The 12,467-nt window shown below is 51.9% G+C and overlaps 1 protein-coding gene across 1 annotated transcript; it reads left to right on the forward strand.

Annotated features, from left to right (window-relative positions):
* Positions 1-11,285, forward strand: GRM6 (glutamate receptor, metabotropic 6; the record flags this gene model as incomplete). The annotated part of the gene is given in 12 exon segments (XM_010831013.1): positions 1-134; positions 136-238; positions 1,241-1,457; positions 1,691-1,826; positions 2,432-2,586; positions 3,676-3,816; positions 3,923-4,123; positions 6,351-6,496; positions 6,585-6,843; positions 6,846-7,207; positions 10,057-10,368; positions 11,082-11,285. Coding segments are annotated over 12 exon segments (2,370 nt in total), but the record flags the coding sequence as incomplete, so codon positions are not given.
* Between the last annotated feature and the right edge of the window lie 1,182 nt (positions 11,286-12,467).

A 12,467-nucleotide genomic window follows, 5' to 3' on the forward strand; every position in this document is an offset into this window, starting at 1 on the left:
GGGGTGCGCCTGGGCGCCAGGCTGCTCGACACCTGCTCGCGGGACACGTACGCGCTGGAGCAGGCGCTGAGCTTCGTGCAGGCGCTGATCCGCGGCCGCGACGGCGAAGAGGCTGCCGTGCGCTGCCCCGGGGGTCCCCCCGCTGCGCACCGCGCCCCCGGAGCGCGTGGTGGCTGTCGTGGGCGCCTCGGCCAGCTCTGTCTCCATCATGGTCGCCAACGTGCTGCGCCTATTCGCGGTGAGAGCCCGGGGCGCGCCCGGGGTGCAGCGTCTCTCCCTTGTCTTTCTTGGGGGTGCCTGAGGTCTAGTCTCCTTTCGAGAATCACTCTAGTTAGCCCAGAAGCCCTGCTCCCTGGGCCAGACGCAAGCCTGTCTAGGAAGGTTGTTCTGCAGATGAAGTGCCGGGATAACTACGGCGTCCATTAATTGCCCATGGGCCTTCCTCTGCCTCCTTTTCTCTAGTTCTCTCTCTTCTCCCTTTGCTCTTTCCTTCTCGCTCTTCCCCTCCCCTTTCCATAACGTCTCCATACTTCACCCTTTCTCTGTTTCAGCTTCAGACATCTCTGTCTCCCCTGGACCAGTTCCAATCTGCTTCTTCCAGAACCTCCAGGTCTCTGACCTTCACACCAGCCCCCACTTGCTCCCTTTTGTGTGTGTGTCCGTTTTGTTGTTGTTTGCTTGTGTCTTTCTTTAACATGAGGGATTCACCCCTCTGCTCTGCTAGCCTCTCCCACCACCAGTCTCTTTTCACACTTCCTGCCTCCATCCTTTCTCCTGAATCAGCTCATCCATAATCCCCATTATTAATCACTCTAATGCACTGGGATAAACCCAGTTCCAAACAGGCCTCTCTGTTAGACCAGACACAACCTTCAATCACACAGCCCCTTCCCAGCTCTCCTGCCTGCTCAGCCGCTCCTGGGGCTGATGCCCGCCTCTGCAGACCACCCCTTTATGTGAACTGGGGAAATGTGTCTTCCTCTGGGCTGACAGAGGTCCCTTTACCTCTTTACCCTTGCAGCTGTGAATGCTGCAGCCAGTGCCTGGCAGCTGCAGACTGGACTTGAACCCCATATTCCGTTAATCCCATTCACAAAATGCAGGTCTTTCTCCACATCTTCCAGCCTCTCCATGTGGAGAGGCTGCTCCCACTTGCCCCTGGGTCCTGGGTCCTCATTGTCTTCCCTACCTAGGGTGACTGACCCTCCATCCACAGCCTGGGTGTCTTTCCTCTCTCTAGATCCCCCAGATCAGCTACGCTTCCACGGCCCCCGAGCTCAGCGACTCCACACGCTATGACTTCTTCTCCCGCGTGGTGCCTCCTGACTCCTACCAGGCCCAGGCCATGGTGGACATAGTGCGGGCATTGGGATGGAACTACGTGTCCACGCTGGCCTCTGAGGGCAACTATGGCGAGAGTGGGGTTGAGGCTTTTGTGCAGATCTCTCGAGAGGCTGGTGAGCTTGGGGCCAGGGCAGAGGGGGGTGGTCTGAGGCCTGAAGGGGCCTATGGAAATGCCGTCAGACAGGGCGCAAGCTGTGAGGTGGGGCTCTGGGTTTATAGTGGGGAGCCTGGATGGTGCCCCTGTGGGTAGGCACCCTTTCCTTTGGAAGACTCAGTCCCTGCCACAGTCATGGGTGGCGGTGGCCTTGGTGGGTGAATGACTGACTTTGGCATCTCCGACACCCAGGGGGGGTCTGTATTGCCCAGTCCATCAAGATTCCCAGGGAACCAAAACCAGGAGAATTCAATAAAGTGATCAAGAGACTCATGGAGACACCGAACGCCCGGGGCATCATCATCTTCGCCAACGAGGATGACATCAGGTGGGACAGAGGGCGTGTTCTTCTGTAGCTCTTCTTGAAGACCCTACTGCCTCATCTCCCGTATCCCAGCCATGTACATCCTCCCTTCCCCTCTTTCTTCCCCTCCTACCTTCCTGCCACCGCATACCTTTTCTACCATTCTCTCTGTATCTGGTGGCCCCAGAAATGAACCTGGCCTGGTCTGGGTCACAATGCTGCAAGCCTAGCCAGAGAAACATAAGAATGCTAATTCTATAATTAACAGTGGGCGAGAGACTGGTGGGCACATGTAACAATTGTCAGGGAACAACTCCTGGGGCAATAGGTTATCAGCAGGAGGCATGGCCCCCAGCCTGAACCCCAGCAGGAGAAGGCAGGCCCTTCTTAAAGACAGCATGGAGCCGTGTGCAGAACAAGAGGGCAGGCCTGGAGTCAGAGCCTGGCTGGGCCTTTTACTACCTGAGAAACCCAGTGTCCTAAACTCCCTACATCCTACGTTCCCTGATAAACGACGGTCTGCTGAGTGGTGCAGAATGGGATAGATGGTGAGAGAAGACTGGAAAGTGACCAGGGTTAAGTAGGAGGAGGACCTCAGGGCATCCCTCACCCTACACTGTTCTTACCAGGAGGGTTCTGGAGGCTGCACGCCAGGCCAACCTGACTGGCCACTTCCTGTGGGTTGGCTCAGACAGCTGGGGAGCCAAGATCTCACCTGTCCTGAACCTGGAGGATGTGGCCGTGGGAGCTATCACCATCCTGCCCAAAAGGGCCTCCATTGATGGTGAGTGGAGGCATGCCCTCCCCTGCATCTCCCACTCATATCTATCCTTCCCCACAATGATCCCCTCTTGGGGGTGCTCATTTCCCCCTTCTATAAAATTGTACCATGACCCAGAGTCCCTTCTGGGAACTCTAGAATCCTGAGATTCTATGAACACATCCCTCCAAACAGTGTTTGAAATGAATTGGCAAATGAAGAAATGCACACACCACTGTACAGGGTGAAGAATTGTTAAGTTTTGTTTGTTTTGTTTTAATCAGTGCCTGCATTTTGGTTCTGCCAAAGGCACTCTAATTTGAAGATGAGTGTGAGAGGGAGAGAAAACAAGGATGTGGGACTTACTGTCCTACTGATCAACTAATGAGGTCTGCCTCTCCACTGCTCCTCCTCCATCCCACCTGTGAATATCTGGAAGAAGGCAAAAAAGATGGTCACTTTACATTAGGATTGCTCATTTCCCCAAAGGCTAAACTAAAGACACCTTGATGAGGTGCTTCAGGGCTATTTTGTGAAGTACAGGCCCTTGTCAATACTGAGCCCTGACTTCCAGGGGCTCCCAGCCTCTTGGAGGTGCACACAGCCCCTTACACTCTTTCTTTCCCTTAGAATGCATTCAATTGTAGGCAATAAACTAGACTGAGTAGTTTTAGCAATAAATGTATTCCATCACAAGACAAGAGGTCTCAAAGTAGGGGAAACTTCATGTTTGGGGCAATGAGTCAACGATGTTCTCAGAATCTTGAGCTCTGTCCTCCCTTCTGCTCTACCATCCTCTGTAGTTGCTATATGTCTTCTTGATTGTGATGTCTCATTCACAAAGTGGCTGCTGAAGCTCCACCCATTACATCTTCACAGTGGCATCCTAACCAGGAAAGACAAGGCAGAAAAAAATTCTTTTATGTGGTGAGGCTCAGAGTTTGCAAATTTACTGCAGAGTCCCTAGATGATTTTGAACTCATCAGCCAGGCCAGAAATTGATCACATGGGCATCCCCAGCTGTAAAGTCAGCAAGTGGTGAAGGAACCAAGTGGTGAGCCATGGCTGGCTCATATGGGTGCCTCCCCGCCTTCCTCCTTCCCTCTCTCTCAGGATTTGACCAGTACTTCATGACTCGATCCTTGGAGAACAACCGCCGAAACATCTGGTTTGCTGAGTTCTGGGAAGAGAATTTTAACTGCAAACTGACTAGCTCAGGTACCCAGTCTGACGATTCCACTCGCAAATGCACAGGTGAGAGCTGCCCGGGGTGGCTGGTGAGGGTGGAGAGGGAGAGGGTGGGAAGCCAGGTTGGGCACCTGGGGGCCAGGCACACTTCCTCTGGGCATCCCTAGGACAGGTGAGGAACGCATCGGCCGGGACTCTGCCTACGAGCAGGAAGGGAAGGTGCAGTTTGTGATTGATGCTGTGTACGCCATTGCCCACGCCCTCCACAGCATGCAACAGGCTCTCTGTCCCGGGCACACAGGCCTGTGCCCAGCAATGGAGCCCACTGATGGTCGGACACTGCTGCAGTATATTCGAGCCGTGCGTTTCAATGGTGAGTGGGAGCCAGAGCCCTTCTGTGAGTGAGGGGACGCCTGCTGGGTTGGAGTTCTCAGGACCTGGGAAAGCCCAAGATGGAAGGATTGGGAGAGCAGAAGGGGATAGTGGGAGCACCTGGGCCTGAGAGCTGGAGGCTTGGGCCAAGTCCTGGGGACCAGTTTTTGACACTCCTTGTTCCCCAGGCTTGAGCACCCCCTGCCCCAGGCTGCAGATTCCAGGTTCTGAAGAACTTGTTTGTGACTCTTTTTGCCTGGACCTCTCAGAGGGTCGCACACAACTCTTTGTGCCACTGCAGAGAGTCTGGAATCGTCTGGTCTCTCAGGGCACTGCCCGCACTGTGGACAGGTGTCCCACTCCACGCCTCAGGCTTCCAAATGCCTCCCCAGTCAGGCCCTGTGCTGCCTGAGCACAGGGTATGGATCTTTGTCCCCCTGATACCAGTGGGGGGCCTGATACATGGTCAGGGCTCAGAGTAAGGGTTTTTGAAAAGGCCCAGATAGACTCAGCTGTGCTTATGGTTTGTGGGGAAAGCTTCACATCGTGTTCAATTACTATCCTTTAGAAAATTAAAAACTGTTCTTCCACCAAGTGTCGAGCATCTTCTCTCTGCTAAGCTCCCTGTTAAAGAGCACGATTTAAGACTTCCCTGGTAGTCCAGCAGTTAAGACTCTGCGCTTTCACTGCAGGGGCCACAGATTTGACCCCTGGTTGGGGAACTAAGATCCCCCATGCTATGAGGCTAAATAAATAAATAAATAAAAGAGCATGCCATAATATCACTCCAGAATAGCTCTGCAGGGTAGTAGAACAAGCTTCTAAAAGAAATAAGGCTTATTGTTCAAATCAGTACCTTTCTAAGTCTGAACTCTTCCTTTTACCTAGATACCTAAGCTTTCTTATTTTTTTTTAACTGTAGTAACATACTCATGCATTGGAGAAGGCAATGGCACCCCACTCCAGCACTCTTGCCTGGAGAATCCCATGGACGGAGGAGCCTGGTGGGCTGCAGCCCATGGGGGTCACTAAGAGTCGGACATGACTGAGCGACTTCACTTTCACTTTTCACTTTCATACACTGGAGAAGGAAATGGCATCCCACTCCAGTGTTCTTGCCTGGAGAATCCCAGGGACGGGGGAGCCTGGTGGGCTGCCGTCTCTGGGGTCGCACAGAGTCGGACACGACTGAAGCGACGGAGCAGCAGCAGCATACACAAACAGTTGGCTTCCCAGGTGACTCTAGTGGTAAAGAACCTGCCTCCCAGGAGAGGAAAGAGACATGGGTTTGATCCCTGGGTCAGGAAGATCCCCTGGAGGAGGGCATGGCAACCCACTCCAGTATTCTTGCCTGGGAAATCCCGTGGACAGAGGAGCCTGGCAGGCTACAGTATATAGGGTCACAAAGAGTCAGACAGGACTGAAGCGACTTAGCACGCGTGAACACATAGAGTGCAGTTGAATGGTGTCAGTCTCCAGAACGCTTCACTGTGCAAAACTGAAACTCTGCGCCCATCACACATTAACGCCTCATGCCTCTCTCCCCCAGCCCCTGGCAGCCCGCATTCCACCTTTTGTGAATATTAATTTGACCACTCTAAGTACCTCAGATGAGCGGAATCACACAGTATTTGTCCTTCTGTGACTGGCTTATTTCACTTACCATAGTGTTCTTAAGGTTCATCCATGTTGTAGAATGTGTCAGAATTTCCTTCCTTCTTAAGGCTGAATAATATTCCATTGTATGTATAGACCCCAGTTTGCTTATCCAGTCATCTGTCCATGGACACTTGCATTTCTTCTGTGTTTTAGCTACTGTGAATAATGTTACTGTGAACAAAGAAGTGTATAAACTTCTCTTCAAGTCCCTGCTTTCAGTCTTCTTGGGTATATACCTAGAATTGGAATTGCCGGATCATGTGGTAATTCTATTTAATTTCTCGAGGAACCACCATACTGTTTTCCATAGTTACTGCATCATTTTACATTCCCATCAGTGGAGTATAGGGTTTCAATGTCTCCATACACGCCAACACTTACTTTCTGTTGTTTAGACAGCAGCCATCCTAAATGGGTGTGAGGAGGAATCTCACCGGGGTTTTGATTGCAATTTCCCTGATGATAGGTGATACTGAGCACCTTTTCACGTGCTGGCTAAGCTCCTCCTTTGTCCTGGCCTTCGATGGGCTAGAGAACCAGCCGAGGATAACAGGCTCTCCTTTCTCCAGGCAGCGCAGGAACCCCTGTGATGTTCAATGAGAATGGGGACGCGCCTGGGCGATATGACATCTTCCAGTACCAGGCGACCAATGGCAGTGCAGGCAGTGGCAGCTACCAGGCGGTGGGCCAGTGGGCGGAGACCCTCAGGCTGGATGTAAGTGGCAGAGGCTGAGCTCTGGGCGCAGGGAGGCGGGCCCACCTTCCTGGGGGCCGGAGTCACAGGCCGCGGTGTCCTGTTCCAGGTGGAAGCACTGCAGTGGTCAGGAGACCCCCGAGAGGTGCCCGAGTCTCTGTGCAGCCTCCCCTGTGGGCCGGGGGAGCGGAAAAAGATGGTGAAGGGCGTCCCCTGCTGTTGGCACTGCGAGGCCTGCGACGGGTACCGCTTCCAGGTGGACGAGTTCACTTGCGAGGCCTGCCCAGGGCACATGAGGCCCACGCGCAACCACACGGGCTGCCGCCCCACGCCGGTGGTCCGCCTCTCCTGGTCCTCGCCCTGGGCGGCCCCCCCCTCCTCTTGGCCGTGCTGGGCATCATGGCCACCACCACGGTGGTGGCCACCTTTGTGCGGCACAACAACACACCCATCGTCCGCGCCTCTGGCCGTGAGCTCAGCTACGTCCTCCTCACCGGCATCTTCCTCATCTATGCCATCACCTTCCTCATGGTGGCTGAGCCCGGAGCGGCCGTCTGCGCCACCCGCAGACTCTTCCTCGGCCTTGGCACCTCCCTCAGCTACTCGGCCCTGCTCACCAAGACCAACCGCATCTACCGCATCTTTGAGCAAGGGAAGCGCTCCGTCACGCCTCCGCCTTTCATCAGCCCCACTTCGCAGCTCGTCATCACCTTCAGCCTCACTTCCGTGCAGGTGAGTCCGCAGGCTCCAAGTTGACGGGCTGGCAGATGGGATTGGGGCTGAGGGCATGGGCACTGACCTCCACTTTAAAAATCAGAGTCACTCTTCTGTTTTGGTCTCTATGTTTAAAAAAAATAAAAAAAAAGCACCAGGAGCTAGGGGACTTTTTTTTTTTAAGTAGAACTCACTTAGGAGCAACTGTTTCCTCCTGCTTAATCCTTGGAGGAAAATGAATCAGTAAGGTGAGGAGTGCAAGCGTCCAGTGATTTTTCTGTAAAACAGTGAAATAATTTTCATAAACTGAACATGATGTTCCACAGTTTGGCTCTCAGGGCAAAGAGATACCTGATGAATTTCCCCTAAGCAGAGAATCTATTTCCATAAGGGGAGTTCCTGCTGCCCAGTCACTGGGTAACCGGGATGAGAGGCATAGGGTCTGATGATATTACTGTAGAATGAAGCATCCAGTTCTATAAATAGCCAAAATGTCATGCTATATGTACAGCAAAAGCAGAATTCCTTCTGGGTTTCCTCTGAGATGGTAAGAGAACATTGGAAATGGCTCCCGTGTTATGTAAAGGGTACTAGGAGACAGGCGGAGAAGGCAATGGCACCCCACTCCAGTACTCTTGCCTGGAAAATCCCATGGACGGAGGAGCCTGGTAGGCTGCAGTCCATGGGGTCGCAAAGAGTCGGACACGACTGAGCGACTTCACTTTCACTTTTCACTTTCATACATTGGAGAAGGAAATGGCAACCCACTCCAGTGTTCTTGCCTGGAGAATCCCAGGGACGGGGGAGCCTGGTGGGCTGCCGTCTCTGGGGTTGCACAGAGTCGGACACGACTGAAGTGACTTAGCAGCAGTAGCAGCAGGAGACAGGTGTGTGTGTGACATTGCAGAGCCAGCCCAATTCTCAGGGCCAAGTGGGGGGCTCAAGTCATTTGGACACAGCTCTTTCTCCACTCCAGGAGAACTCTTCTTCCTACCTAGCTCTGCATCATTCCCACGCATGGCCCTCAGTCCATTCAAATGTCCACAACAGGAAGGTGCTGCCCTCTTCCAGCATATAGATGGGTTTGAATGTCCTTCATCAGGGCCAGCATCTCAGTGCCCAGCCCATCCTCGGAAGGCACCTCACTGCTTCCTGCCTGAAACCTCCGTGGCACCCCTCACCCCAGGATGGAGGTGCTTACATTCAGTGCTCTCCTCTGGCTGACCTATGGACTCCCTGCTTTAGACCTCCCTTTCTAGAAATCCCAAATCTTTTCAGAGATGCACACCTTCGCCGTCACAAGGTTATTTAGCAATATAATGGATGTGAAAGGCTGTCTCCTTATTTTAATTCGTCTCTCCTTTCTAGTGCAGCTGGCCTTTGAGGTTTTGTCTTCTGTAATGTGCCTGTGCCGGCTCCTGTGCTTTGCTCACTTTCTGTGATTTTATAGGAGTTTGCCATGTGTACTGGATGCTAATTCTTCTGTCAATTATTTAGGCTGCAAACTCAGTGAGGTGCATTTTGGCTGCTATGCCCATGTATCATAGCCCTTGAGTTTTCATTTCTCATGGGCAACTTTGTCCCCCATTTAGAGGAGTTATAAGAGGAGCCTCCATGCTTCCTTTCTAGACAGTGGGTGGAGTTTTATTTTATTAGTCCCTTGTTCATGGAGCTTCTGCTTTCGGGAGACTCACAAAAAGGTGCTCCTTCTGAATGCACAAATTCCTTTAAAAACTTCCTTTCCTCTAGGGTCACATAGCCCTACTCCCGGTGCACAGCATTGCACTGAAGTGCTGGCTAGGATTCGGCTTCATTCCTCCCAAATCAAGCATTCTTGTTCAGTGAGTGGCCTGCACAAGTGTATAGGACAGCTTTTCCCAGGTCCCACCTTTAGGCAGGTGTCTTGGTTCCTACTGCCCAGCTTCCCTTGGCTCAAGGTCATGTCTTCCCTCACTGTGAAGGAATTCATTCTCTATCTGCTCCTTGTTAGGGCCTGTGACTGACTCTGACCTCCCTGGCCACCCAGCATAAGCTTGCATTCGTACCACTCTCTATCCGGTGCCTCTCTATTTTGAGTTTCACTATGCATTCCCACATGATTTCATGATGTCTTGGTCAACAGTTCTTTGGATCTGGAGAAGGAAGGGGGTCCTCAGGAATGAGGTGTCCCATATGGTTAGATTGGATCCAGCTAGTGTTTTCATATCTGCAGAACACACGATCCTGCCTCCATGGAGAGGAGCATCTCTGCTGGGCCTTGTTCTAAATTAATGGGACGTGCACTGACTCCTCCCCTAAGCTGCCGTCACATCCTCGCAACAGATTATGAGGGTTCCCTTTGGTAGATGGAGGAGGTATGTTTAGGGTCACAGTTCCAGAGCCTCTGCCTGCAGTCACTTCCCCTTGTTTGTTGTTGTTCAGTCACTAAGTCGTGTCTGACTCTGCGACCCCATGGACTGCAGCACGCCAGGCTCCCCTGTCTTCCACTATCTCCTGGAGTTTGAAAGTTCATGTCCATCGAGTCAGAGATGCTGTCTAACCATCTCATCCTCTGCCACCTTGTGTAGCTCAGTAAACGGCACTGATAGTGGTTGAAGTCCAGGAAGAGGACGTCTAGCCCCCCTTACCCGGTCAGCCCTGATGTTCCCAGCACATACTTCCCCTGCAGCCCCTCCTCCCCACCTGCCTGTGTCACTGGCCTTTGCCCAGGCAGCCCCCTCCTGGACAACCCTGCTGTCTCCGCGGTGGCCTCAGGCCTGAGCATTCCACTCAACAGGCCAGGAGCCTTGAAGCGACCCTACCCTGCCAGAGATCTCAGTCGAGGGTGAGATTGCGTGTGTCCTTGATAACCATGCTGCCTCCTGCAGGTGGTCGGAGTGTTGGCCTGGCTGGGGGCCCAGCCCCCGCACAGTGTGATTGACTACGAAGAGCAGCGGACGGTGGACCCAGAACAGGCCAGAGGCGTGCTCAAGTGCGACATGTCCGATCTGTCCCTCATTGGTTGCCTGGGCTACAGCCTCTTGCTCATGGTCACATGCACGGTGTATGCCATCAAGGCCCGTGGCGTGCCCGAGACCTTCAACGAGGCCAAGCCCATTGGCTTCACCATGTACACCACCTGTATCATCTGGCTGGCTTTTGTGCCTATCTTCTTTGGCACTGCCCAATCTGCTGAAAAGGTAATCTGGGTCCCGACCTCATTGGGTTTCATGACCTCATTTGTTTCCTGCTTGTCCACGGAGCGGCTCAATTGTTCTAAGTGCTGGGCCCATATGAATGATTGATTGGCTGGCTGATTCATTCATGTACTCATTTGTCTTTCTCGTTTCCCTCTGGTTGTTCTCTCCTTCCCTTTCCCTTTGTTCATTCATTCATTTGTTCATCTATGCTTCTACCCACCAATTAACTTTTTTTAATTAAGTTACCTTTTCATATATTTATCTCTGCCAATCCATCTGTCAGTTCATTTGTTTGACCGCTATGCATTCATTTATTCATATGCCCCGTGGAACTGTAGTTTATTCACCTCTTGATCCCTTTGTTTGCCCACTTGTTCCTTTATGCATTCATTTGTGTATTTGAAAACACGTTCATTCATTTATTAACATGCTCTAGCCCTTTTTAGGCAGACTGTTGCCCTAGGTGTGGCTCTCTGTGAATAAACCTCTTGCTCCCCTTGGTCATGTGTTGTTTTCCCTTCTTCCTGCCTACACCAGAGCCACACAGTTACTCAGTTCTTCATGCCATGGGGGCCTTTGTTCACACTGCTCTCCTTTATCATGTGGTCATTCCCATTCAGCTGATTGAAATGGACTCACTTCCAGGCTGTGTGGGGGCGGAGGGTGGGCGAGAGCTGGGCTGAGTCCACCTGGTCCTTTCCTCTGTGGCTTAGATCTACATCCAAACCACGACACTGACTGTGTCCTTAAGCCTGAGCGCGTCCGTGTCCCTCGGCATGCTCTATGTACCCAAGACCTACGTCATCCTCTTCCACCCGGAGCAGAACGTGCAGAAGCGGAAACGGAGCCTCAAGACGACCTCCACAGTGGCAGCCCCACCCAAGGGTGAGGACTCAGAGGCCCCAAGTAGCAAGTAGAGGAAGAATGGGACGCTTGCTCCCCCTCCTCTGTTGTCTTTGTTTCCTTGCTTCATAATGGAAGCTGTGAAGGGTCCAGGTCCACAGTGAGCAGTCAGGGTGGGGAGTCCACAAAGGCCAGGCCTAGCAAGATGGAACTGGCCGGACCCACATGACACATTTCAGCCCCGTTTTTCTGTGGGTCTTGGCTTCATGCTTCCATCTTGCCAAGAACAGGCACTGAGAGAATCCTCTTCTGGAGAGGGATTAAACTTATATTCACTGGTTTGAAGTCAGAGATCGTGGTGAAGCCTTGGGCTTGGCCCAGTGTGAGTGGATTTCCTCCACCTTGATCAACCACCAGAATCTAGGGATTGAGCAGCATATGAGAACGTGTAGACTCCAGAATGAAATAGAGGGTTGGAGCCAGAGAGGAGCACTTTCCACAAGAGCTCTGTGACTCTGTATTTTCGACTGTGTAACCTGGGCTTGGGTAAATGTTTTGCTGGTACAGAGAGAGGGACTGAGCCTCGCATAAGAGCCCTGTGGGAGAAGATGGGCCTTCACAGGACAGAGGGAATGGGGTGCCCCATGAGGTTATTTGTGTCAGAGTCTTCTCCTTCACCTCTTTTCTCCTGGGATCTGAGGGATGTCATACTTAGAGAACAGCTTATTTTTTTCCCTTCCCATGTGTATTCGCTTAAATTAGCCCTGAACTTTAAGAAAATGGACACACTGTGTGGTGGTAGTGGTGTGAGAATACACTATCAGCGTGGCGTTTGCCCTCCTCTGATGCCTGTTCTCAAGTCCTAGGTTGGGACCAGTTATAGAGAGAGTTGTGTCCATGGTACGGATTCATTCCAAGTGGATAACTTGGGATGAATATCCAAACTGTTCTCTCCCAATATTTACTGGGAGATTGCCTTTGATAGGCATGCATGAGGCATGGGAAGGAAAATGCTTGGACGTCAAATGCGTTTTTCAGGAATCTACTTTTAACAAAAGGTTTGGTTTAAGTTATGGAATTTTATTTCCCTGGGATAGAATTTGAATTTGTTAAATTGACTCTTTTTATTTATCAGTATGAATTCTCTAGTGGCTAATGTCTGGAACTGGTTTTGAAGATTCAACTGTACTTCATCCAATAGAGACTCTCCCCTAGACAGAATCTGTACATAATCCATTTTGACCTTGGGACCAGGT

The sequence above is a fragment of the Bison bison genome, unplaced genomic scaffold (genome assembly GCF_000754665.1).
Source record: "Bison bison bison isolate TAMUID 2011002044 unplaced genomic scaffold, Bison_UMD1.0 scf7180017864519, whole genome shotgun sequence".
Classification (NCBI taxonomy): Eukaryota; Metazoa; Chordata; class Mammalia; order Artiodactyla; family Bovidae; genus Bison; species Bison bison.